Source organism: Pristiophorus japonicus, chromosome 3 (assembly GCF_044704955.1).
Source record: "Pristiophorus japonicus isolate sPriJap1 chromosome 3, sPriJap1.hap1, whole genome shotgun sequence".
NCBI lineage: Eukaryota > Metazoa > Chordata > Chondrichthyes > Pristiophoridae > Pristiophorus > Pristiophorus japonicus.
The window spans coordinates 193,811,070-193,836,586 of record NC_091979.1 but is presented as its reverse complement, the minus strand read 5'-3'; the positions used below and the strand labels follow the sequence as shown (position 1 = coordinate 193,836,586).

The following is a 25,517-nucleotide window of genomic DNA, read 5'->3' as shown; positions in this document are numbered from 1 at the left end:
TGTTTCTATATCTGGTTCAGACCCTTGTTTTGAGCATTATTTACCCTTTTACCTGGTTATATACCTTATGAAGAAACCTGGTTATATACCTTATGAAGAAATGGCAAACATTTTGACTGATGTTGAAGAGCATACACAGAGCTACATCTGTTCGAAGTTGCACACTTAGCAGTTGGTGACACCCCTCAATGAAGCCACGTTAAGTTGTGTGTGATTGGACATTCCACAGGAGGCAGACAATTTCTACATGGTGTTCCAATAACATTGGAATCAGTTCTATTCTTACACTGGTATCATTTGTCTATATTCTGTCATTGCATTGTTAGTATGTCTAGAATATACCAAAGTGTACTGTTGCAGTGATTTACTGCTGGTGAACATTTCATGCGAGTTATAGAAATTGTATCCTTATAGTTTCCATTAACCTTTTGGGGGAACATGCAAGACTATGGTGAGTTTTACATTTTGGGGGTTTTACTTGAACATACCTTTCTCTGCCTAATATCTAATTAAATGATAGAGAGACCTAGAGATCACAATAGAGAACCCTGCTCTGTGCACCAGTTGCTGGAATGTATTGTGTCGCCATGTGATTCTCTTTGAAAAGCAGACCAAACCATACACCCTCTAACAGACCAAGACTCGAGCTATGAATCAACAGAGTTAATTTAAATAGAATAGGTTAAAAAAGAATATACCGGATAAAACAACGAATCATGCTATCCTCTACAATATATAAAGTAATAAAAATACCACGCACTTTCCCTCTACATATGGAATTTAAATAAGATCACTTCTTATGCTACAGTTTCAAAACAGATCTAGCTTCTCTGCTGGCTGGCACAACCTTAAACATGGAACTTTTCCATTGATTAGACAGTTTAAAACTATCACTCTCTCAGCACAAGCTTTACACAGAAATAAAATACTGAAATAAAAGGCTGCAGTTCTCCTCATTAATATTAAACTTAGAGCCAGTCTTCGATAATGGCATATAATTTTTGCCATATAAGGTGAAATTTGTGGACAATTAATCCAATCAACATCTTAGACTAGTTATTGTGCTTTCCAACACTCCACATTTTGTAAAGCCTATCAGTCAGTTTGTTTGGCTTTTCCTTTGAGAAATAACTTGCGTGACCTTGTGTTTTAGCCCCTAACAGCGGTTTCCAGAAATAAAAAAAGTACACGTTAAAGATTCAACAGACAAAAATCTATTTTTTGTTTATCACAATGAGAGACGAGTACCTGGCAATCAAAACCATCTTCACTGTCAAACACTCCCAGTTCAGGTACACAACATAATTACATGCAGGGAAAAGCTATCACGCTCCGCCCCAACGATGTACCGCAATGTCAGAGGGTTATTTCTTACTGAAACAGTGTGACATTTTCATTTCACGTAACGGCTGGAGAATTACTGCAGTGATTATTATTGTTGGATTTGTACCAGATTGAAGCCAGTTCAACACTGTAGACTGTGGAGGGTGGGTGTGGGGTGGAGAAAGAGGGAAAGAGGTGCACCGGACACAAAATTATACACAATTCTTCGAAATCTTCCTCTTCGTGGCCTCTGGTGCACATATTTCTTGGAGATCTAGGAGGCGTACTGCCGTTGTAGAATTTTGAATCCCTATAACAACTTGCATTTATATAGCGCCTTTAACATAGTAAAACATTCCAAGGCGCTTCACACAGCGAATTGTTAGAATATAATTCCTTTTGTTACCTTTCAGTATTAAGCTTTGCTAGGTTGCAGTTTAGTATTTTTGTTAGCCTATAGTTTTATTCTCCTCTTTCATAGTTTCTTCACTTTTCATGAATTCGAAACAGTTTGAACTGTTGTTGTCTTCAAAGCCCAGATAGTGAGTCATGAGCTGCAAGAACAGGAACCCATTGTGTTGGGGTTAGAATTGAAACAGAGTGCTAGAGTACGGTTACAAGGAACTGTCTGCATCTGGACAAGTACGTGCTTTAGGCTTTTGTTAGCGTGGAGACATTCAACAGGCAAAGACAATCGTAGACAGGGACAAGCAACAGGCATCCATAAGTTACAGGCCCTACCCAATTCAGACTTGGTAATATAATTTCTTGCTCCATTTTGTTAATTACTGCTTAGATACTTGCGTGTATTGATCTTTGTTTTTACTTCTCGCATGAAACTATTACTGTAACCACTGGTGTCAGCACTAACGTTTAGTGTGGAGGGAGATCGTGGTGAAGGTACGGCGAGTGTTTTGTGGCGGACGAGCGGCGAGAGATCATGGTGGAGGTGCGGCGAATGTTTGTGGCGGAGGAGCGGTAAATGAGGGTACGGGGCCCAGAAGAGTCGAGGGCCCAGGGGCAGCACAGGTCAGCCCACACTACGATATGTGTGCGCTCTAGGTCCGTGCAGCAGAGCTCCAGTCGTCCTGGTTAATCTTTGCCATTGGATAAAGGCCGAGCTCTGTCAAGCCCGTGTGGTGGTTGATGTGCAACGGTCACCACATGTTTAAAAAATCCACGCACAGGAATCTTCCACCCCTTCAACTGGAGTGCAGGACTAGAATACCGGGTCCTTTATTGAAACATCTTTGAACTCATGTGGAAGCAAGTCATCCTCGTTCGAGGGACCGTCTATGGTGACTGAACAAATAAAAGAGGTCTAAAGGTAAGGTTTCTTACAGTAATCAGACAAAATTTGATAAAGAGTCATATAAGGAGATATTAGAACAGGAAAGGAGGTAAGTTTTAACAAGCTTCTTAAAGGAGGAGCGAGGGGTAGAGAGGCGGCAAAATTTAAGGAGGTAATTCCAGATCTTAGGGCCTAGGCAGCTGACGGCACGGCCACCAATGGTGTGGTAAAGAAAAGGATGCGTCTATTTGTACTAACTGAAATGCAGCTGTTTCTCTGATTGGTCTCCTTGGAGGAAAAGCCACACCCTGAAGTTCCTCTGGAATGTGCAACTGGAACCACCTAGCCCAAGTTCTGAGTGAATTTCCAATTTGTAATTCGATCCATTTTGACTTCAGCAGCCACAGAGGATAGATCTCACCAAAAGCCACCAAGTTCCAGCCGAAGTCCCTTACCCCAGCACAAGTGCATCCCTCCGCCATCTGAAAATCCTTAACCTAGCACGTGTGCTGCCTCCCACAGCTGAAGTCCCTTACCCCAGTGCAAGTGCATCCCTCCGCCAGCTGAAAATCCTTAACCTAGCACGTGTGCTACCTCCCACAGCTGAAGTCCCTTACCCCAGCGCAAGTGCATCCCTCCTCCAGCTGAAAACCCTTATCCCAGCAATTCCTCTGCTAGCTGAAGACCCTTACCCAAGCATAAGATCTTACACCCACCCCCCCCTCCCGCCCCACAACCCCTCAATAGATGGGGCATTGTGTGCGGATTGTTAACATGTTTATTGGGTATGAAGTGAATAGTGACAGTGTCGTGACTTCGGGATTTCATCCACCCCAACGGTGTCCCTTGTAACACATGCACCGAGCTTGCACGCACCAGGGGATAGGAAGAATGTGATCTATTTTCTCCAAGTTCCCTCTCTCCTCCTTCCAGGCTCTCTCTTTTCCCCCTCCCCCCTCTCCAAGCTCTCTCTTCTCCCCCCACCCCCCAAGCTCTCTCTTCTTCTCCCCCACCCCCAAGCTCTCTCTTCTTCTCTCTCCGCTGGCCCCCCCACCCCCCAGCTCTCTCTTCTTCTCCTCCCCCCCCTTCAATTCAGCTTGGCACTCTTCTTGCCCCCCTCAGTTCACTATGGCATAATTTATCACCCCCCCCCCAACCCCAATGAACTACTTCTCCTCTCATAACTACTCTTACCTCAAGGATCTGGGATGAAACACTGATGTGGGGCAGGAATTCTTGCGATAAGACATGCCAGATCTCGCAAAACTTTCTCGAGAGTTCCCACTCTCAACATCGCTCCATCTTTGGCAGCAGCAGGTGAAGTAGGAGTGGCACTGAAGGGTGCAGTGAGGAGGATGAAGGGAATTGAAAGGAACTTTCTCCTCTCAGTTCAGGTTTGGATTGAACCCTAGATAGCAGAGGTGAGTGTTCCACCTTTGGGCAGGCCTGATTTTCAAATCTCCACCAATGGCAGCCATGCCTTCAGCTGTCCCAAGCTCTGGAATTCCCTCCCTAAACCTCTCGGCCTCTCTAACCTCCTTGAAGCTGCTCCTTAAACCCTACCTCTTTGACCATGATTTTGGTCATCTGCCCGAATCCCTTTCCGTGGCTCGTTGTCAAATTTTATATCGTAACACATCCAAGTGCCTTGGGAAGTTTTACTGCGCTAAAGTTGCTATATAAATGCAAGTTGTTATTTATGCAATCAGATTCCTTTAGATAGTCACCACTGCTTGCAAGATTTCAAGGCTTTCAAACAAAGAAAATCGAAGTGTGATTTTGAAAGTTGCTTTATACTTACCACAAATACTATAGGTAAGGAAGGCCATTTGGCCCATTCTGGATCATCAATCTAGAAAGAATCTCATTGTAGCAACCAATTGTTTCTTCAATAAGACTTCCACCACCCTACCTGGATCACTGTGCAAAGAAGTTCTTCCTGGCATCAGTCGTAAATGTACCTTGTACCAGTTTGCAACGCCTTGTCTCACTACGACAGTTTAATTTAAGTAATGTCCTGGATTCGCATTTTCAGAGAGTAGGAATAAACGGGCCATTTTCGGGTTGGTAGGCTGTAACTAGTGGAGTGCCGCAAGGATCAGTGCTTAAGCCCCAGCTATTCACAATCTATATCAATGATTTGGATGAGAGAATCAAATGTAATACAGGTGCAACGTCTCGAATCCGGAACTCTGAAAACCAGAATTGGTCCAAAAAACGGACATTTTGCGCATAGCTGATGGAGTCGTCCGAAATTATTGTCCGAAAACCGGACATTTTTGAGGCAAAACCCAAAATCCGACAGGGATTCAGTCGAGGATTCTGGATTTTAGACTATTGATTTTCTTGTCTGAAATCCCGAAAAACCCAAAAACCAGAACTGACTCGGTCCCGAGGATATCCAAGTTTGCTGATGATACAAAGCTAGGTGGGAATGTAAATTGTGAGGAGGATGCAAAGAGGCTTCAAGGGGATATAGACAGGCTAAGTGAATGGGCAAGAACATGGCAAATGTAATGTAATGTAGAGAAATGTGAAGTTATCCACTTTGGTAGGAAAAATAGAAAAACTGAGTACTTTTTTTTTTAAATAGTGAGAGATTGGGAAATGTTGGTGTTCAGATAGACCTGGGTGTCCTTATACACAAATCACTGAAAGTTAACATGCAAGTACAGCAAGCAATTACAAAATCAAATGGTATGTTGGCCTTTATTACAAGAGGATTTGAGTATAAGAGTAAAGACATCTGATTGCAATTATATAGGGTCCTGGTGAGACCATACCTGGAGTAGTGTACACAGTTTTTGTCTCCTTACCCAAGGAAGGATATACTTACCATAGAGGGAGTGCAACGAAGGTTCACCAGACTGATTCCTGGGATGAGGGGATTGTCCTATGAGGAGAGATTGAGTAGACTAGGCCTATATTCTCTAGAGTTTAGAAGAATGAGAGGTGATCTCATTGAAACATACAAAATTCTTACAGGGCTTGACAGGGTAGATACAGGGAGGATGTTTCCCCCGGCTGGGGAGTCTAGAACCAGGGGTCACAGTCTCAGAATAAGGGGTTGGCTATTTAGGACTGAGATGAGGAGCAACTTCTTCACTCAGAGGGTGGTGAATCTTTGGAATTCTCTACCCCAGAGGGTTGTCGAGGCTCAGTCTTTGAGAATATTCAAGATGGAGATCGATGGATTTTTGACTATTAAGGGAACCAAGGGAAATGGAGACAGTGCAGGAAAATAGAATTGAGGTAGAAGATCAGCCATGATCTTATTCAATGGCGGAGCAGGCTCGAGGGGCCGAATGGCCTACTCCTGCTCCTAATTCTTATGTTCTATGCTGATCACCCTCTTGTCTACCTCGATGTGGCCGGTCTTGAGCACCCAAAGAGCCCAAGTTTCTCCAGTCTTTCCTCACAGCTCAGTCTTCTGATGTTATTCAGGTCCAGTTCTTAATTGTGAGATTGTGCTTCTGAGGGGTGTGGCAACATACTTACCAGGGTATCAGGGCTTCCCTGAGACATGAAGGAACGAGCCTGGTTTTTGGGCACCACTGCTTTCACTATAGGAATGTTGTCACTGATCCCCTGCCGAGAAATAAAAGGCACTCAAAATCCATCAAACCCATTGTTTCCTCACTGAGCAGTTAATTAACAAGTGACTACTTCGGGACACTTCTAAAAAAAAAAATGCACAGGGACAAACAATATTGGAGAGGTCAAAAATCATAGCCTGATCTATGCTGTCCATTATTACTTTATAAACACTCTGAATTTGTACCAAATTCATCGGTTAGATATGTTAATAGTTCACCAACAGGCATCTCTGTTGAAGTGACAGAGGAATTTGACATGAATGGGTTAAATATCATGGTACAATTTCCAGGTTTTTCTATGGTTGGTAATTTCCCATTCAGAGAATTTCAATTTCTACAAGTTGTACATACAAATTATATTAAATTCTGATCATCAACATTGCATAAAAAGTATTTTTGTGAGCGCCATCATGAAATAACACAAGCCTGCTTTTATGCATCACTAACAAAACCACAGCTCAAAATCAAAAATAAAACACCAAAATCGAAATAAACTGCAGATACCACCAGACAAGTAGTAAATCTTCCAACCTTTACCTCCACAAAGAATGATTTTAGCTCAGTCAGGTGCTGGAAGACATTCAGGGGGCAGTTATCCATCTTAGCCTGTCGCTTCATAGCTTCATCAGCAGATAACCTGCATGGGTGTGGTTCCTAATACAGGTATTTGGCAGAGAGCAAGTCAGTTAATGGTCAGCAGATCTGACTGAACATGTCTGCTCCCAAAGCAGTATTACAGGACTAACAGGACCTCAACACATTCTAATTATTTTCCTCAGTTTTTTAACCTGAAGGAAGTGTTTCTGTTATATTCGGATCACAAGAATGATATTTCATAAATAGAAAACAGCACCAACAGTTTCGGATCTCTGATGCAGCTATTTTTTCTTGTTGTCAACTTAACGTTAATTGTAACATGGTGGTGAACTTAAACAATGTGTTGGCTGTCTCTGATTGTTCTTATTTCAAATGACATTACAGATTTTGATTTTTTTTAGTTTCTAAAACATATACGCTGTTGATGAAAAATCTATGGAAACTCTTCGATTTCAACCCCCACCCCCCGCCCAAGTTAAAGAATTGGTATTAAAAGCAAAGACCACCTGTAGATGGACTCCAAAATACTTGGTTGAATATAGATAGCCATTCTATCTCACTCCTGCTTAAAATAAACCCCCGATCCTTATTACAGCATCTAAAAGACCACAAGATAAGTCTGCTATCTTGTGATCTTTTACATGTGGCGATAGGAAGACAGTGAAGATTTAGTAAAGGATAATAAGGAAGGAAGTGAACTGGAGGCATAACAAAAATATGGTTATGGCCTCAGATCAAAACTTGCTGCCAGGTGAAAGCTTGCTTTAAAGTATCATATCATTTTCCAAAAAAGCAATCGATCTTTGGTCCCTCTCTTATTTATCATTGACATGCTGCTTTGATGACATCATTCAAAGACATGATGTCAGGTTCCACATGTACACTAATGGCACCCAACTCTACCTCATCACCACCTACATCTCTCGCCCCTCAACTGCCTGTGTGTTGTCAGATTGCTTGTTCAACATCCAAACCTGGGTGAGCCGCTATTTCCTCCAATTAAACATTGGCAAGAACAAAGTCATTGCAATCGACCTATGCCACAAACTCCGTTCCCTTGCCAGTAATTCCATCCCCCTCCCTGGCCACTGTCTCAGGCTGAACCAGACTATTTGCAAACTCTGGATTGTATTTGACCCCAAGTTGCATTTCTGATACTATATACTCTCCACTCTGCCTCAGCTTATGTGCTGCAGAAATTCTCACCTATGCTTTTGTTACCTCTGGACTTGACTATTCCAATGCTCTCATGGCCGGTCTCCCATCTTCCACCCTCCATAAAGTTGAGCTCCTCCAAAACTCTGCTGCCCCGTATCCTAACCCACTCGCCCATTAGCTCTGTGCTTGCTGACCTGCATTGTCCAGCAATGCCTCCATTTTATAATTCTCATCCTTATGTTCTAATCTCTCCATGGCCTTGCGGCTCCCTATCTCTATAAGCTCCTCCAGCCTTACAATCCTCCATGAACTCAGCATTCATCAAACACTAGCCTCTTGTGCATTCCCAATTTCCTTCAGCTCCATCATTAGCGCCCGTGCTTTCAGGTGTATAGGCCCTAAGCTGTGGCATTAACTCCCTAAACCTCTCTGCTTCTCCCTCCTCCTTCATCATCATCATAGGCAGAATCAAGGAAGACTTGCTTCCACTCTAAAAGTAAGTTCTTAGGTGGCTGAACAGTCCAATACGAGAACCACAGACTCTGTCACAGGTGGGACAGATAGTCATTGAGGGAGGGGGTGGGTGGGACAGGTTTGCCGCACGCTCTTTCCGCTGCCTGCGTTCGATTTCTTCATGCTCTCGGCGATGAGACTCGAGGTGCTCAGCACCCTCCCGGATGCGCTTCCTCCACTTGGGGCGGTCTTTGGCCAGGATGTTGCACTTTATCAGGGAAGCTTTGACGGCATCCTTGTAATGTTTCCACTGCCCACCTTTGGCTCGTTTGCCATGAAGGAGTTCTGAGTAGAGCGCTTGCTTTGGGAGTCTCGTGTCTGCATGCGAACTATGTGGCTTGCCCACCGGAGCTGATCAAGTGTGGTCAGTACTTCAGTGCTGGGATGTTGGCCTGGTCGAGGACGCTAATGTTGGTACGTCTGTCCTCCCAGGGGATTTGTAGGATCTTGCGGAGACATCGTTGGTGGTAATTTCTCCAGCGACATGAGGTGTCTACTGTACATGGTCCATGTCTCTGAGCCATACAGGAGGGCCTGTAGACCATGAGCTTGATGGCAGTTTTGAAGGCCTAGTCTTCAAACACATTTTTCCGAAGGCTGCCGAAGGCTCCATCCCGCAGCATGCTACCCGCCACCACGTCAGTGGTGGTGTTGAATCTCGTCGTCAATGCCTGCTCTTGTTGATAAAAGGCTCGAGGAATGGGAAGTGGTCCACGTTGTCCAGGACTGCGCCATGGATCTTGATGATTGGGGGGGGGGGCGGGCGAAGCAGTGCTGTGCGGCAAGGACAGGCTGGTGGAAGACCTTTGCCTTTTGGATGTTTAGCGCAAAGCCCATGCTTTCGTACGCCTCAGTAAATATGTCGACTATGTCCTGGAGTTCAGCCTCTGTATGTGCGCAGACACAGGCGTCGTCCGCGTACTGTAGCTCGACGAGAGGTTGGGTGGTCTTGGATTTGGCCTGGAGACGGCGAAGGTTGAACAGGTTCCCACTGATTCTGTAGTTTAGTTCCACTCCAGCGGGGAGCTTGTTGACTGTGAGGTGGAGCATGGCAACGAGGAAGATTGAGAAGAGGGTTGGGGCGATGATGCAAGCCCTGTTTGACCCCGGTCCGGACGTGGATTGGGTCTATGATGAATCCGTTGGTAAGGATCACGGCCTGCATGTCGTTGCGGAGCAGGCGTAGGATGGCGACAAACTTTTGGGGGCATCCGAAACGGATGAGGACGCTCCATAGACCCTCGCGGTTGACAGTGACAAAAGCCTTTGTAAAATCGAAAGAGGCCATGTATAAGGGCTGGCGCTGTTCCCTGCATTTTTTATGCAACTGTTGCATTGCAAAAGTTGTGCCCCGTAGGGGATGAAATCTGCATTGTGACTCCGGGAGGAGCTCCTCGGCCACTGTGAGAAGACAGTTGAGGAGGACTCTAGCGACGACTTTCCCAGTGGCTGATAGCAGGGAGATTCCTCTGTAGTTGCCTCAGTCGGACTTGTCCCCTTTTTCAAAGATATCTGCATCTCAGATCTCCCGGCATGCTCTCTTCCCTCCAGATGAGAGAGATGAGGTCATGTATTCGCGCCACAGTGCCTCACTTCAGTGTCTCAGCAGAGACTCCATCCGCACCCGTAGCCTTGTTGTTTTTAAGCTGTCTTATGGCTTTTTCTACTTCGTGCGGGGTTGGGGTCTCACTGAGGTGGTGGCGGGTAGCATGCTGTGGGATGGAGTTGAGAACACTAGATTCAAAGGCAGAGTCTTGATTGAGGAGATCTTCGAAGTCCTCCTTCCAGCGGGCTCTGACTGCCTCGGTGTCCTTGATGAGTGTTTCCCCGTTCTTGGCCAGCAGTGGGGTTGGGCCTTGGTAGTTTGGACCGTAGGTGGCCTTGACTCCGATGAAGAATCCTCGCACATCATGGCTGTCGGCCAGCTGCTGTATCTCCTGTGCTTTCTCCCTCCACCACCTGTCCTTTAGGTCCCGGGTTTTTTGTTGGACCTCAGCCTTGAGCCGTCTGTAATGCTGCTTTGCTGCTCCCGAGTTGGGTTGTTGTATAAGGCTCAGAAATGCCCTGCGCTTGCGATTTATTAGCTCTTGGATCTCCTGATCACTCTCATCAAACCAGTCCTGGTGTTTCCTGGTTGAGTGACCGAGCGTCTCTTTGCAGGCACTGGTTATGGAGGCCTGGAGGGCAGACCTAGCGCTGTGGGCATTCTGCGTCTCGGAGTCATCAAGGCACGCCAGGTTAGCTGTGAGGCGCTGACTGTAAAGGGCTCTCTTAGCTGGGTCTTTAAGTGCCCCAGCATTGACTTTTTTGCGGCACTGCTTCTGCTGTCCCCTCCGCTTTGGGGCAATGTTGATGTCAATGATGGATTGGATTCGGCGATGGTCCGTCCAGCAGTCATGGCGTGGGTGATGCTCACATCCTTGCGGTCCCTGGCTCGGACGGTGACATAGTCGAGTAGGTGCCAGTGTTTGGAGCGAGGGTGTTGCCATGATACCTTGTATTTGTCCCTCTGGTGGAACAAGATGTTGGTGATGACAAGTTCATAATCTAGAAATTTTGTCAGGAGTAGGGTACCGCTGGACTTGGCTTTCCCTACCCCCTCTCTGCTAATCACACCTCCCCAGAAGTCTGTGTCCTTGCCGGCTCTGGCGTTGAAGTCAGTGAGGAGGATCAGTTTGCCATCCGTAGGGACACGGGACAGCGATTTTGAGAGGTTGGAGTAAAAACCCTCTTTGGCCTCATCTGTTGCATTGAGTGTTGGGGCGTACGCACTGATGACTGTGGCGCACTGGTTCCGGGATAGGATAAGACAAAGAGTCATGAGGCGTTCGTTAGCCCCGCAGGGGGAGTCTTTGAGGCGGTCGACCAGCTAGTTTTTGATGGAGAAGCCAACTCCGTTGAGGTGGCGTTCTTCCTCTCATTTCCCTTTCCAGAAGATATAACCTCCACCTTGTTCCTTGAGCTGGCCTTCCCCTGCCCGCCGGGTCTCACTTAGGGCGGCGATGTTGATATCAAAATGTCTAAGCTCCCGGGCAACTATGGTAGTGCGGCGTTCTGGCTGTCGCTGTTGGAGTTGTCCATGAGGGTCCTGATGTTCCAGGTCTTGAATTTCATGTTAGGGGAGTGGAAGATGCCTGTGCGTGAGTTCTTTTAACGTGGGGTGGTCGTTGTACACCGACTACCACACGGGCTTAGCTGAGCAAGGTCTTGAGCCAGTGGCAAGGGGGCCCAAGACGACTGGAGACCAGGCACTGCTATATGGGCCTAGTTGCCTACAGCGAGATGTTGGCCACAAGCTCGGCGCTGGGTAGCGCCTTTGATGGTAGGTGGCCCGAGGCTTGGTTGGGGACAGGCATTGGGTCAGTGGCCCATTGGGTTCAGAGTGGGAGGGCAGGGGGGGGTCACAGCCATGGTACTCACCACGTGCTGGAGGCAGAGAAGAGGCCAGGTCATCAGTGGGGAAGGAGAGCTCCAGTTGTCGCTGAAGGGGGGGGGGAGGAGGCCAGCCGCCATTGCAGGAGAGGAGGACCCCGGTTGCCATTGAAGAGGAGGTCGCCTATCGCCGCAGGAGGTGCAGCCATCATCGAGGAGGCCCAGACTCCGTCATGGAGGAGAGGCCCATCTGCTGCCGCTGGAGGTATTCCGATCGCTGCTGGGGGAGGAGGGGGGGCGGTGGAGGCAAGATAGCCAGGTCCAGGTCGCCATCGCAGGAGGCCCGGTTGTCGCCGCGGGTGGCCCGGTTGCCGTCGCTGATGGGTGGTGTGTTGGGAAGTCTGAGGTCGGCCCGAACTATTCTCAGGGTTGGGTTTAGAGTAAGGATTTAAATGTTTAAGACCCCCAATTAGGGTCTATTAGGGCTAGGGGAAGTTTAGACAGTGGGGGGGAGGGTGAAGAGAGGTTGAGGGTGGAAAGTTGCCAATGGTAGAAGGTGGGAGTTGTTTAGCAGGGAGCTGCCACCTCAGCGGCTATCTTGTTATCTCCCTCCTCCTTAAAATCTACCTCTATAACCAAACTTTTAGTCACCCCCTCTTAATATCGTCTTCTTTGGTTCAGTGTAAATTTTTGACTGATTTCACTCCTGTGAAGCGTCTTGGGATGTTTGCCTACGTTAAGAGCACTATGTTGTAACATTGTGGAACTGCTAAAATGGTACCTTGAGGAGCTGACAGGGAGTCTGTCCAAAATTACTGATCATCCCTTCCAGTGCTTTTCGCTCTTTCTCATCCGCTATTGCATCCAGGTCAACGGCTCCTGTAACATAACACAATAAAACACGGGCCTATTTAATTTATAGCCCTTCATTCCATGCATACAAGAAACAATCTGACCCCAAAAAATTACAACACAAGTAGGGCAGCCAGAACATCCACCAATTATATTCCTTCAGCAAGAAATTCAGACCAAACCCAACTTTTAAAAGGAAAGCAGTTAAATCTCACAGAAGTCTAGAGAAGCTGAGATTGTTAAGGGAAGATTTAATAGGAGGTGCTCAAAATTATGAAGCATTTGATAGAGTAAATAAGGAGATACTGTTTCCACTGGCAGGACGGTCGATAACTAGAGGACACAGATTTGATAATTGGCAAAAAAATCCAGGAGCGAGAGGAGCAAAATTGACTTTACTGAGCGAGTTATGATGATCTGGAATGCACCGCCTGAAAGGGTGGTTGAAGCAGATTCAACAGTAATTCAAAAGGTAACGGAATCTTTATTTAAAAAGGAAATATTTGCAGGGCAATGGAGTAAGAGCAGGGCAGTGGAACTAAGTGGATAACTTTCAAAGAGCTGGCATAGGCATGATGGGCAATATTACTTCTGTGCGGTTTGATTTTAAGATGTGCTTGAAGATCCACGTACAATTTTTAGAAAATGAAGTTTAGTACAGCGTGCTAACCCCATTCCACCACCTTATGCTCTGAAGAAACAATTTGAGTTTTGCATGGACAGACTCAGTCAGGCAGACTACCACTGCTCAACTAAGCATGTAGGATAGGCCCCATTTACTTGTATCAAAAGTCTTTGAAGGTCGAGAATGGTCCTCAGTTCAGCTCTTACCAACATTAGATCATCAATGCATCAATTTACAAAGGATACTGAGTATTGGCAAAGTTAGAGAAAACCACAGATCACCAAAGGATATTATTCAATGAGCATTTCCATGCAAAGCAATAGGAATTAATAATGCTTAGCTGAATCTGGCCTTTGATGTGGATCAAAGCCCAATCATAATTAATAAAACTGTGTAAGAAATGGAGGAGAAGGGCATGTCACATGCAAATCTGATGGCGTAATAAAGACAACCAGAGTTCCTGCTTCTGATTGCTGCCAAATGGCTTTCTTTGGAAACGTTTTTAACCAAGGTCAGGTGAACTGGAACAACACTCAGCTTTGATGCCCTCCAAACAAATGGCCTGCCAGCACCCACCATCCTGGCTCCGCCATGAGGACAGACTATTTGAATGGTGGACCAGCGGGCTGGCAACATTATTCAAACTGTGTCTCAGCAAGAGCTCTTGCATTCAAAAAAGTTGGGATTGAAGTTGACTGAGCTCAGTGCTGTGATATGCTCATTGTGAAATATGTGAACTTTCTCTATAAAACGTTTACCCTGTCTATTCTATTAATGGGATGGGCATGTTCCAATGCACTAACTCTCCTAGGTTAACTGGTCTTCATCTATTGTTAAGATACAGCAGGATGATGACTATTTTAACTCACTATTGAAATAAAGGTTGCATCCCATTCAAGGTAATAACCATATAAATGATAACCCTGGATTTAAGCCGTTTTCTATTTTGACAGTATCCATTTTGGTTAGAAAAGTAGTTTGCGGACATGTTTCCTTGGATGCAGCTCGAGATTTCAAGCTATAAACATCTCCGAGGCTATTGTTATTTACCTTCATATGTACAGTAGTAGAAAACATTTAGTGCCTCGGCTGCATCTGGTCCTCTTTGCTTGTATCCAAATATCAGATCGATCCATTCGTGAAGATGAGCAGACACGTATTCTGACTCCTGAAGGAATGAGGAAAATACAACTTTGAAAAACTCAAAGAACTCTGCTGATCCTCTTTACAGCACCTTGCTCGATTCCTTTATTGAAGCCATGTGATTGGGAGACTGAGATAACATGAGAAAAGCAATGGAATTTTCTGATACAGTGCCCACCGCTTAACATAGAAACATAGAAAATAGGTGCAGGAGTAGGCCATTTGGCCCTTCTAGCCTGCACCGCCATTCAATGAGTTCATGGCTGAACATGCAACTTCAATACCCCATTCCTGCTTTCTCACCATACCCCTTGATCCCCCTAGTAGTAACGACTTCATCTAACTCCCTTTTGAATATATTTAGTGAATTGGCCTCAACAACTTTCTGTGGTAGAGAATTCCACAGGTTCACCACTCACTGGGTGAAGAAGTTTCTCCTCATCTCGGTCCTAAATGGCTTACCCCTTATCCTTAGGCTGTGACCCCTGGTTCTGGACTTCCCCAACATTGGGAACATTCTTCCTGGATCTAACCTGTCTGAACCCATCAGAACTTTAAACGTTTCTATGAGGTCCCCTCTCATTCTTCTGAACTCCAGTGAATACAAGCCCAGTTGATCCAGTCTTTCTTGATAGGTCAGTCCCGCCATCCCGGGAATCAGTCTGGTGAACCTTCGCTGCACTCCCTCAATAGCAAGAATGTCCTTCCTCAAGTTAGGAGACCAAAACTGTACACAATACTCCAGGTGTGGCCTCACCAAGGCCCTGTACAACTGTAGCAACACCTCCCTGCCCCTGTACTCAAATCCCCTCGCTATGAAGGCCAACATGCCATTTGCTTTCTTAACCGCTTGCTGTACCTGCATGCCAACCTTCAATGACTGATGTACCATGACACCCAGGTCTCGTTGCACCTCCCCTTTTCCTAATCTGTCACCATTCAGATAATAGTCGGTCTCTCTGTTTTTACCACCAAAGTGGATAACCTCACATTTATCCACATTATACTTCATCTGCCATGCATTTGCCCACTCACCTAACCTATCCAAGTCACTCTGCAGCCTCATAGCATCCTCCTCGCAGCTCACACTGCCACCCAACTTAGTGTCATCCGTAAATTTGGAGATACTACATTTAATCCCCTCGTCTAAATCATTAATGTACAATGTAAACAGCTGGGGCCCCAGTACAGAACCTTGCGGTACCCCACTAGTCACTGCCTGCCATTCTGAAAAGTACCCATTTACTCCTACTCTTTGCTTCCTGTCTGACAACCAGTTCTCAATCCATGTCAGCACACTACCCCCAATCCCATGTGCTTTAACTTTGCACATTAATCTCTTGTGTGGGACCTTGTCGAAAGCCTTCTGAAAGTCCAAATATACCACATCAACTGGTTCTCCCTTGTCCACTCTACTGGAAACATCCTCAAAAAATTCCAGAGGATTTGTCAAGCATGATTTCCCTTTCACAAATCCATGCTGACTTGGACCTATCATGTCACCTCTTTCCAAATGCTCTGCTATGACATCCTTAATAATTGATTCCATCATTTTACCCACTTCTGAGGTCAGGCTGACCGGTCTATAATTCCCTATTTTCTCTCCCTCCTTTTTTAAAAAGTGGGGTTATATTGGCTACCCTCCACTCGATAGGAACTGATCCAGAGTCAATGGAATGCTGGAAAATGACTGTCAATGCATCCGCTATTTCCAAGGCCACCTCCTTAAGTACTCTGGGATGCAGTCCATCAGGCCCTCGGGATTTATCGGCCTTCAATCCCATCAATTTTCCCAACACAATTTCCCGACTAATAAGGATTTCCCTCAGTTCCTCCTCCTTACTAGACCCTCTGACCCCTTTTATATCCGGGCGTGTTCATAAGAACATAAGAAATGGGCTGCAGGCCGCAAACGTGACGCCAGGATGGTATGTTGCCTCCCTGGTACCAGGGTCAAGGATGTCACTGAATGGTTGCAGGGCATTCTGAAGGGCAAGGGTGAACAGCCAGAGGTCATGGCCCATATCGGTACCAATGACATAGGTAGAAAGAGGGATGAGGTCCTGCAGGCAGATTTTAGGGAGCTAGGAAAGAGATTAAAAAGCAGGTCCTCAATGGTAGTAATCTCTGGATTATTCCCTGGTGCCACGTGCTAGTGAGTTCAGAAATATGAGGATAGAGCAGATGAATGCGTGGCTGGAGAGCTTAAGATTTCTGAGGCCTTGGGACCGTTTCTGGGGGAGGTGGGACCTGTACAAGCCAGACGGGTTGCACCTTAACAGGGCCGAAACCAATATCCTCACGGGGGGGGGGGGGGAATTTGCTAGTGCAATTCAGGAGGGTTTAAACTAGCTTGGCAGGAGGATGGGAACCAGAGAGTATATTGAGAAGGGAGAGAAGCAAAGCTTGAAATGGAAGGCAGAAAGTTAGTGAGTGAGTTTGGAAGGCAGAGGAAACAAAGGCTCGACAACAAGGCAGTTTGGCAATGCTAAATGGTATATACTTTAATGCAAGGAGTCTAGGAAATAATGCAGATCAGCGAAGGACACAGATAGACATGTGGAAGTATGATATTATAGCTATTACTGAGACATGGCTGAAAGGGCAGGAATAGTTGCTCAACAATCCTGGTTACACAGTTTTCAGACGAGATAGAGAGGGGGTTAAAAAAGGAGGGGTGGCAATATTGGTTAAAAAAACAATTACAGCTGAGAGAAGAGATGATATGTTAGAAGAATCATCAAATGAGGCTATATGGGTTGAACTAAAGAACAAAAAAGGGGCAGTCACACTGCTGGGAATGTACTATAGACTGCAAACAGTTTGAGGGAGATAGAAGTGCAACTTTGTAGGCAAATTTCTGACAAGTGCAAAAACATCATCATAGGCAGTTCCTCGAAACGCCAAAAAAGAATGAGTTCACAGGTGTTTCAATGAAGAACCTAATATTCCAGGTACTGAACTACATCTGAAGGGTAGAAGATGTCTGTGCGTGGATTTTTTTAACGTGCGATGGCCGTTGCAAACCAGCCACCACATGAGCTTGACAGAGACAAGTCTTGGTCCAGTGGCAAGAGTTATCCAAGACGACTGGAGACCTGCTTTGCTGCACGGACCTAGTGCGCACACGTATCAGTGTGGGCTGGCCTGTACTGCCCCTGGGCCCCTGGCCCCCGATCACATCCCTCTACAGTCTCTCGCCGCTCCTTCGCCCCGATCTCGCCGCTCCTGCTGTATCTGCCCACTCTCCAATCACCGACCTGGACCTTGATGACATCACTCTTCGCTGCCGTCGCCCTCCTGCACCAGCTCGCGTTGCTCCCTGAAGTGGCATGCCTTCACGCCGCTCCTTTTATGGCTCCGACCTGCCGCTGGTGTTTTCACACAGGTCAGGGCCTCCACGCAATGACCCCAAGTTTCCACATGATTTGCTCCTGATTTTTAGGAGCAACTGGTGTAGAACAGAGTATCTTAGAAATCGGAATTCTCGTCATTTAGTTTGCTCCAGTTCTAGTCAGTTAGAACAGTTTCACTTTGGAACAGAATTTTTTTTCCCAAAAGGGGCGTGTCCGGCCACTTACACCTGTTTTCAAAGTTTCGGCAGTGAAAACTTACTCCAAACTAACTTAGAATGGAGTAAGTGAAGATTTTTGTACGCTCGAAAAAACCTTGTCTACACTTTAGAAAATCAGGCGTAGGTTACAAATCAGGCGTAGGGAATGGGGGGGGAGGGGGGTTTAAAGGGAAGTTTACAAACATTAAACACTTCAGTTTTACAAATAAAGAGCCATCATCAATAATAAATGATAAATACATCAATAAATCAACCAATAAAAAAAAATTAATAAAAAATAATCGGTTCGGGTCGGGGGGAGGGAGAGGGAGGTCAGGTCGGGGTCGGGTCCGGTCCGGAGGCGGGAAGCGGGAGTTGAGTCGGGTCGGGAGGAAGCAGGAGCTGGCCGTGGGAGGAGCCTTATTCACGCAGCCCCAGTGAGGCCATTCGGCCAGGGCTAGGGGCTGCGTGCTTCGGGCCCCTCCCACACAGTTTCGGGCACTTTGTGGCGCGAAAAATGGGCGACCAGGTCGGGACTGCGCTGTTCTAGGCGCGGCTCGAAACCTGGGCCCAATAATAGTGGGGGATTTCAATTACCATAATATTAACTGGGATACTATCAGTGTAAAAGGTATAGAGGGCACAAAATTCCTAAATTGCATTCTGGAGAACTTTTTTAGTCAATATGTAGCAAGCCCAACAGGAGGGAGGGGGAAGTTTTGGGGAATGAAGCTGCGCAGATGGAAGGAGTATCAATAATAGAACATTTATGTGGTAGTGATCATAATTCAGCTAGTTTTAGCATAATTATGGATAAGGATGAAGATAAAACAGGAGTAAAGGTTTTTAATTGGGGGAAGGCCAATTTTACTAGATGGAAAAGTGTTTTACCAAAAGTGGACTTGAAGGTAAGTCGGTGTCAGAGCAGTGGGAGGCATTCAAGAGGGAGACACATGGAGTTCAGGGTAAACATGTTCCCACAAAGAAAAAGGGTAGAACTGCCAAATTTAGTGCCTCCTGGATGGCAAGGTGCATACAGGGTAAAATACAGCAAAAAAGGGAAGCTTATATCAGATATCGACAGCTCAATATTGCAGAAAGCCCAGAAGAGTCTAAAAAGTGTACGGGTGAAATTAAGAAGGAAATTAGGAAAGCAAAGAGAGGGCATGAAAAAATACTTGTAAGTAGAATCAAATAAAACCCAAAGATATTTTATAATTACATAAAGAGCAAGAGTATAACTAAGGAAAGAGTAGGGCCTATTAGGGACCAAAATGGTGATGTGTGTGGGGAGGGGGAGGATGTGAGTAAGGTATTAAATAAATACTTTGCGGCTGTCTTCACAAAAGAGGGGGACAATGCTGACTTTGAAGTTAAGGAGGAAGAGAGTGAAATATTGGATGGGACAAATATAATGAGAGAGGAAGTATTAAGGGGATTAACATCTTTGAAAGTAGATAAATCACCAGGACTGGATGAAATATATCCTAGGGTATTAAAAGGAGCAAGGGAGGAAATTGCGGAGGCTCTGATCATCATTTTCCAATGCTCCCTGGCTACTGGAGTGATGCCAGAGGATTGGAGAACTGCTAGCGTTGTAACATTGTTTAAAAAGGGAGGAAGGGATAGATCGAGTAATTGCAGACCAGTTAGTTTAACCTCGACGGTGGACAAATTATTGGAATCAATTCTGAGGGACAGTGTAAACATTCCTTTAGAAAGACACAGATTAATCAAGGACAGTCAGCATAGATTTGTTAAGGGAAAGTCGTGTCTGATGAACTTAATTGAATTTTTTGAGGTGGTAACAAGGAGAGTCGATGAGGACAGTGCGTTTGATGTAGTCTACAAAGCTTTTGACAAGGTCCCACTTGACAGGCTGATCAAAAAGGTAAAAGCCCATGGGATCCAAGGGAGAGTGGCAAATTGGATCTAAAATTGGCTCAGTGGCAGGAAGCAAAGGGTAATGGTTGACGGGTATTTTTGCGACTGGAAGGCTATTGCCAGTGGGGTTCTACAGGGCTCAGTACTAGGCCACTTGCTTTTTGTAGTATATATTAATGATTTAGACTTAAATGTAGGGGGCATGATAAAGAAATTTGCAGATACAAAAATTAGCCATGTGGTTGACGGTGAGGAGGAAAGCTTTAAACTGCAGGAAGAATATCAATGAACTTGTCAGTTGGGCAGAAAAGTGGAAAATGGAATCCAATCCGGAAATGGGTGAGGTAATGCATTTGGGAAGGGGCAACAAGGCAAGGGAATACACAATAAATGGGAGGATACTGAAAGGTGTGGAGGAACAGATGGACCTTGGAGTCCAGATTCTTAAATGTAGCAGGACAGGTCGATAACATGGTTAAAAAGCCATACGGAATGCTTTATTTTCTTAGCCGAGGCATAGAATATAAGAGAGCAGGAAAATTATGCTAGAAGTGTATACAGTACTAGTTAGGCCACAGCTTGACTACTGCGTGCAGTTCTGGTCACCACATTACAGAAAGGATGCGATTGCACCAGAGAGGGTGCAGAGGAGATTTACGAAGATGTTACCGGGAGTGAAAAACTTTAGCTATGAGGAAAGATTGGATAGGCTGGGGTTGTTTTCCTTGGAACAGAGGAGGCTGAGGGGAGATTTAATTGAGATGTATAAAATTATGAGTGGATAGAAAAGACCTATTTCCCTTAGCAGAGGGGTCAATAACCAGGGGCATAGATTTAAAGTAGTTGATAGAAGGATTAGAGGGGAGATGCGGACATCTTTTTCACCCAGAATGTGGTGGAGTCTGGAACTCACTGCCTGAAAGGGTGGTAGAGGCAGAAACCCTCATCACATTTGAAAAGTACTTGGACGTGCACTTAAAGAGTCGTAACCTGCAGGGCTGCGGACCTCGTGCTGGAAGATGGGATTAGGTTGGGTAGCTCTTTTTTGACCCACACTGACACAATGGGCTGAATAGCCTCCTTCTGTGTCCCAATTTTCTATGATTCTATGAAATAGGAGCAGGAGTAGACCATTCGGCCCTTCGAGCCTGCTCTGCATTTCAGTAATACCACGGCTAATCTTCTACCTCAACTCCACTTTCCCGCCCGATCCCCATATCCCTTGGTTCCCTTAGTATCCAAAAATCTATCAATCTGTGTCTTGAATATCAAGTCACAGATAGATAGATTTTTAACCAATAAGGGAATTAAGGGTTACGGGGAGCGGGCGGGTAAGTGGAGCTGAGTCCACGGCCAGATCAGCCATGATCTTGTTGAATGGCGGAGCAGGCTCGAGGGGCTAGATGGCCTACTCCTGTTCCTAATTCTTATGTTCTTATGTTCTTTGGTAAGACCATACCTGGAGTACTGTGCACAGGTTTGCCCTCCTTATCTGAGGAAGGACATACTTGCCTTGGAGGCGATGCAATAAAGGTTGACTAGATTGATCTCTGGGATAAGAGGGTTGTCTATATTTTTTGGAGTTTAGAAGAATGAGAGGTGATCTCATTGAAACATACAAGATTCTGAGGGGGGTTGACAGGGTAGATGCTGAGAGACTGCTTCCCCTGGCTGTAGAGTCTAGAACTAGGGGGCATAGTCTCACGATAAGGGGTCGGTCATTTAAGACTGAGATGAGGAGGAATTTCTTTACTCAGAGGGTTGTGAATCTTTGGGATTCTCTAATCCAAAGGGCGGTGGATGCTGAGTTGTTGAGTATATTCAAGGCTGAGATAAATAGATTTTTGTACTCTAGGAAAGTCAAGGGATATGGGGATTGGGCGGGAAAGTGGAGTTGAGGTTGATGATCAGCCATGATCTTATTGAATGGCGGAGCAGGCTCGAGGGGCCGTATGGCCTACTCCTGCTTCTAATTCTTATGTTCTTATATACTCAACGACTGAGTATCCACAGCCCTCTGGGGTAGAGTATTCCAAAGATTCACAACCCTTTGAATGAAGATATTTCTCCTCATCTCAGTCCTAAACGGCCAATCCCTTATTCTGAGACTGTGACCCCTAGTTCTAGAATTCCCAACCAGGGGAAACATCCTCCCAGCATCTAACCTATCAAGATTTTATATGTTTCAATGAGATCACCTCTCATTCTTCTAAACTCTACGGCAGGCGTTCACAACTTTTTTGCTTCAGAGATCCCCCTCCCATGTTATAAAAGTTCCACGGACCCCCTGTAACACAAGACAAGTATATTTCTGTGCAAAAATTCTCTCAGCCCACTCCTGTGCACCACGTTACTATGTTACTGCTACTGGTGCTATCCCGGTATTGCAGAAAATACTGGTCCCATGCCTACCCCACTTCCTCTTTCCCTCCTTATGAGCCTCAATCACCTGACCCCCCAGTCTCCTCTTTACCCCTCAACCCCTGACTCCCTCACCGACTGTTCCCAGCACATGCGCTTTACAGCCAATGAAGTACTTTTGGAGTGTAGTCACTGTTGTAATGTTGGGCACCAAAGGAAGCCAGCACCCTTGTAACTATACTACAGCGTGAGCCAACACTCTTGCTAAAATCTATCAGCTAACCAGGAGTTTATCATATTGCGTAGAATAAGTTAGAGGTGCAGTCGGACATTTTTGGTTGAGAGTCTAGATGTCGAATCGGTCGGACATGTAGGTGGTTCCGGCAGCACTCTGCCGGTTGTACTGCAACTGTTCGGCCAGCCCGTCCATATATACAGTGGGACTCGGCGAGAGGAGAGCTCGCGCCTGGGGATCTGCACTTAGCAACTGCCGTCTCTCTCCTTTCTCAGCAAGCTGATCAGGAGGGTTACGAACAAAGGTCAGTGTCAGGGCCGGAGCCGCCAGTTTGCTCAGCTCGATCCCACTTTTATGCAACGATGTGGTTTCCTTTTTTTTTTAAATCCTGGAGGTTATTTATGGTGGAATCCTCTAGCGGTGTCCCGGTTGAGAACCCGGGTCTAGAGAATATAGGCCTAGTCTACTCAATCTCTCCTCATAGAACAATCCCCCCCCCCCCCACCATCCAAAGGGAGTTAGATGTGGCCCTTACGGCTAACGGGATCAAGGGGTATGGAGAGAAAGCAGGAATGGGGTACTGAAGTTGCATGATCAGCCATGATCTTATTGAATGGTGGTGCAGGCTCGAAGGGCCGAATGGCCTACTCCTACACCTATTTTCTATGTTTCTATCCCAGGAATTAGTCTGGTGAAACTTCGTTGCACTCCCTCTATGGCAAGTATATCCTTCCTTAGGTAAGGAGACCAAAACTGTACACAACACTCCAGGTGCGGTTTCACCAGGGCCCTATATAATTGCAATAAGATGTCTTTATTCTTAAACTCCAATCCTTTTGTTTGTTTGCTGTACCTGCATTTTCTGTGATTCGTGTACAAGATCACCCAGGTCCCTCTAAATACCAACATTTCCAATCTCTCACCATTTAGAAATTATTCGGCTTTTATATTTTTCCTACCAAATTGGATAACTTCATATTTCTCTACATTATAATCAATCTGTCATGTTCTTGTCCACTCACCTAATCTGCCTATATCCCTTTGCAGCCTCCTCACAACTTACTTTCCCACCTAGCTTTGTATTGTCAGCGAACTTGGATGTGTTACACTCGATTCCCTCATCTAAGTCATTGATACAGATTATAAATAGCTGAGACTCGAGCACTGATCCGTGCGATACCCCACTATTTACAGCCCATCAACCCGAACATGACCCATTTATTCCTACTCTGTTTTCTGTCCATGCTAATATATTGCCTGCAATCCCAGGAGCCCCAATTTTATGTAATAACTTGTGTGCCACCTTACCAAATGCTTTCTGAAAATCCAAATACACCACATCCACTGGTACCCCCTTTTCAACCCTGCTAGTTACAACCTCAAAAAACTCTTAGATTCATCAAACCCAATTTCCCTTTCATAAATCCACATTGACTCTGCCCAATCATGTTATGATTTTTTAAGTGCCCTTTTACCACTTCCCTAATAATAGATTGAAGTGGGGCTTTCGAACTCTTCAAATCCAGACCTGGTGTTGAGTGTTTATTTAAATACTCCACTATAATTGGCGTAGTCGGCAGGATATCAAGTGGACGGCGAACACCGGCAGATGGAAGCCATGTCAAAGGCGTGAGTGCGTTTTAATTACCGCACACAGTTGGAACAAGGGCAGAAATCTGTCTGGTGTCAGCTGCCTGAGAGATCCGAATCTGCAGGTCAGGATGATACTTCAAGTAGTCAGCGGAAGATCCCAGGTGAAACAATTATGATCGGTTATATAGAAGTGTGTCTGTGTAACGTTGCAATTGATAATTGGTATAGGTTGCAAGTGATGGTCTCACTTTTGAGGAGTAAGTAAGGGACGTACCACTGACAACCAATGGATTGCAAGTATTAGTCCCACTCAGGGCAAGTAAGTAAGGGACATACCGCCGACAACAAATAGGTTGCAAGTATTGGTCTTACTCAGGGCGAGTTAAGTAAGGGACATACTGCTGACAACCAATAAGGTTGCATGTAACGGTCTCACTCATGAGTAGTAAGTAAGTAAGGGACATACCGCTGACAACCAATAGGTTGCAAGTAACAGTCTCACTCAAGGCAAATAAGTAAGGGACGTGCCGCTGACAACCAATAGCCATGGGAAGTGAGAAACTCGAGTGGGGACCAGAGGGGTCTCTGACACGGTACCTAGCAAACAAAAATCGATAACTAATTGAAATAATTATTAAACAAAATTGGAAACCAGACGACCCACCCTTTGCTGAGCAAAGAAAATGGTGGGAGTTGGAAAAGAAACAGAAGGAGGAGAAAGCCTTTGTATTAGTCACTCGCACGTATTATGAATTAAGTAGACGGACTCGACTATTGACTGAGAAAGCGATGAAATAAACTGACAGTAGGTGTGATGGCGACAGCACGTGTCAGGATACACGAAAAGAAACAACTGCCAGCAGCCTGCATTAATTAGAAACAGTGGGTGGTAGGAAAACCCGAAGTTTGATATAACTGCAAAAAACTCGGACAAAAGTGATGTGTAGAATGTGGAGGAGAGAGGCCCTTTGTGCTGCAAGAAATAAAGGTCGAAGGGTTGCTAGGGTGACTGTTTGTGAAAAACGCAGGAAAGAATCTTTTTTTCTAAAAAAAAAAAGAGATGTTTAGTGGGAATTCAAACCATGAAATTGGAGGCATATAGCAGAAAAAAGTTTTAAATCCTATAAGGCACATAGGTTTAAAGTAATTGGGGGGGAGGTTTAGAAAAGATCTCTTCACCCAGAGGGTGGTGGGGGTCTGGAACTCATTGCCTGAAAGGGTGGTAGAGGCAGAAACCTTGACCACATTTAGCGGGTAATTGGAGGTGCACTTAGCGTGCACGTGGATCAGAAATTGAAACTGGTTTAAGGAATAATGGATAGTTATGATTCAATAAAAAGGAGAAAAGGGAAGATCTTTCTTACTGTTCTGGTGGTTTTCTTTGGTGTTTAAAGTTTTTGGGAAGGCATATTCCTTTGTGT

General features: G+C 45.5%; 1 protein-coding gene across 6 annotated transcripts in view; it reads right to left on the bottom strand.

The window, feature by feature from the left end:
- nbeal1 (neurobeachin-like 1) overlaps nt 1-25,517 on the bottom strand; it is a 503,417-nt gene that overhangs the window by 87,540 nt on the left and 390,360 nt on the right. For 4 of the 6 annotated variants that reach the window (XR_011592710.1, XM_070876167.1, XM_070876168.1 and 1 more), the window contains 4 exons: nt 14,378-14,495; nt 12,632-12,729; nt 6,748-6,864; nt 6,113-6,202 (listed from right to left, as the gene is read on the bottom strand). Coding sequence is in view for 5 of the 6 variants with exons in the window: in XM_070876167.1 (XP_070732268.1) it covers nt 6,113-6,202; nt 6,748-6,864; nt 12,632-12,729; nt 14,378-14,495 (423 nt within the window). In the remaining variant the exon portion in view is untranslated. Of the gene's footprint in view, nt 1-72; nt 244-1,754; nt 1,878-6,112; nt 6,203-6,747; nt 6,865-12,631; nt 12,730-14,377; nt 14,496-25,517 lie in introns of those variants that run through there. The other 2 variants (XM_070876171.1, XM_070876170.1) reach the window with 2 other exon arrangements.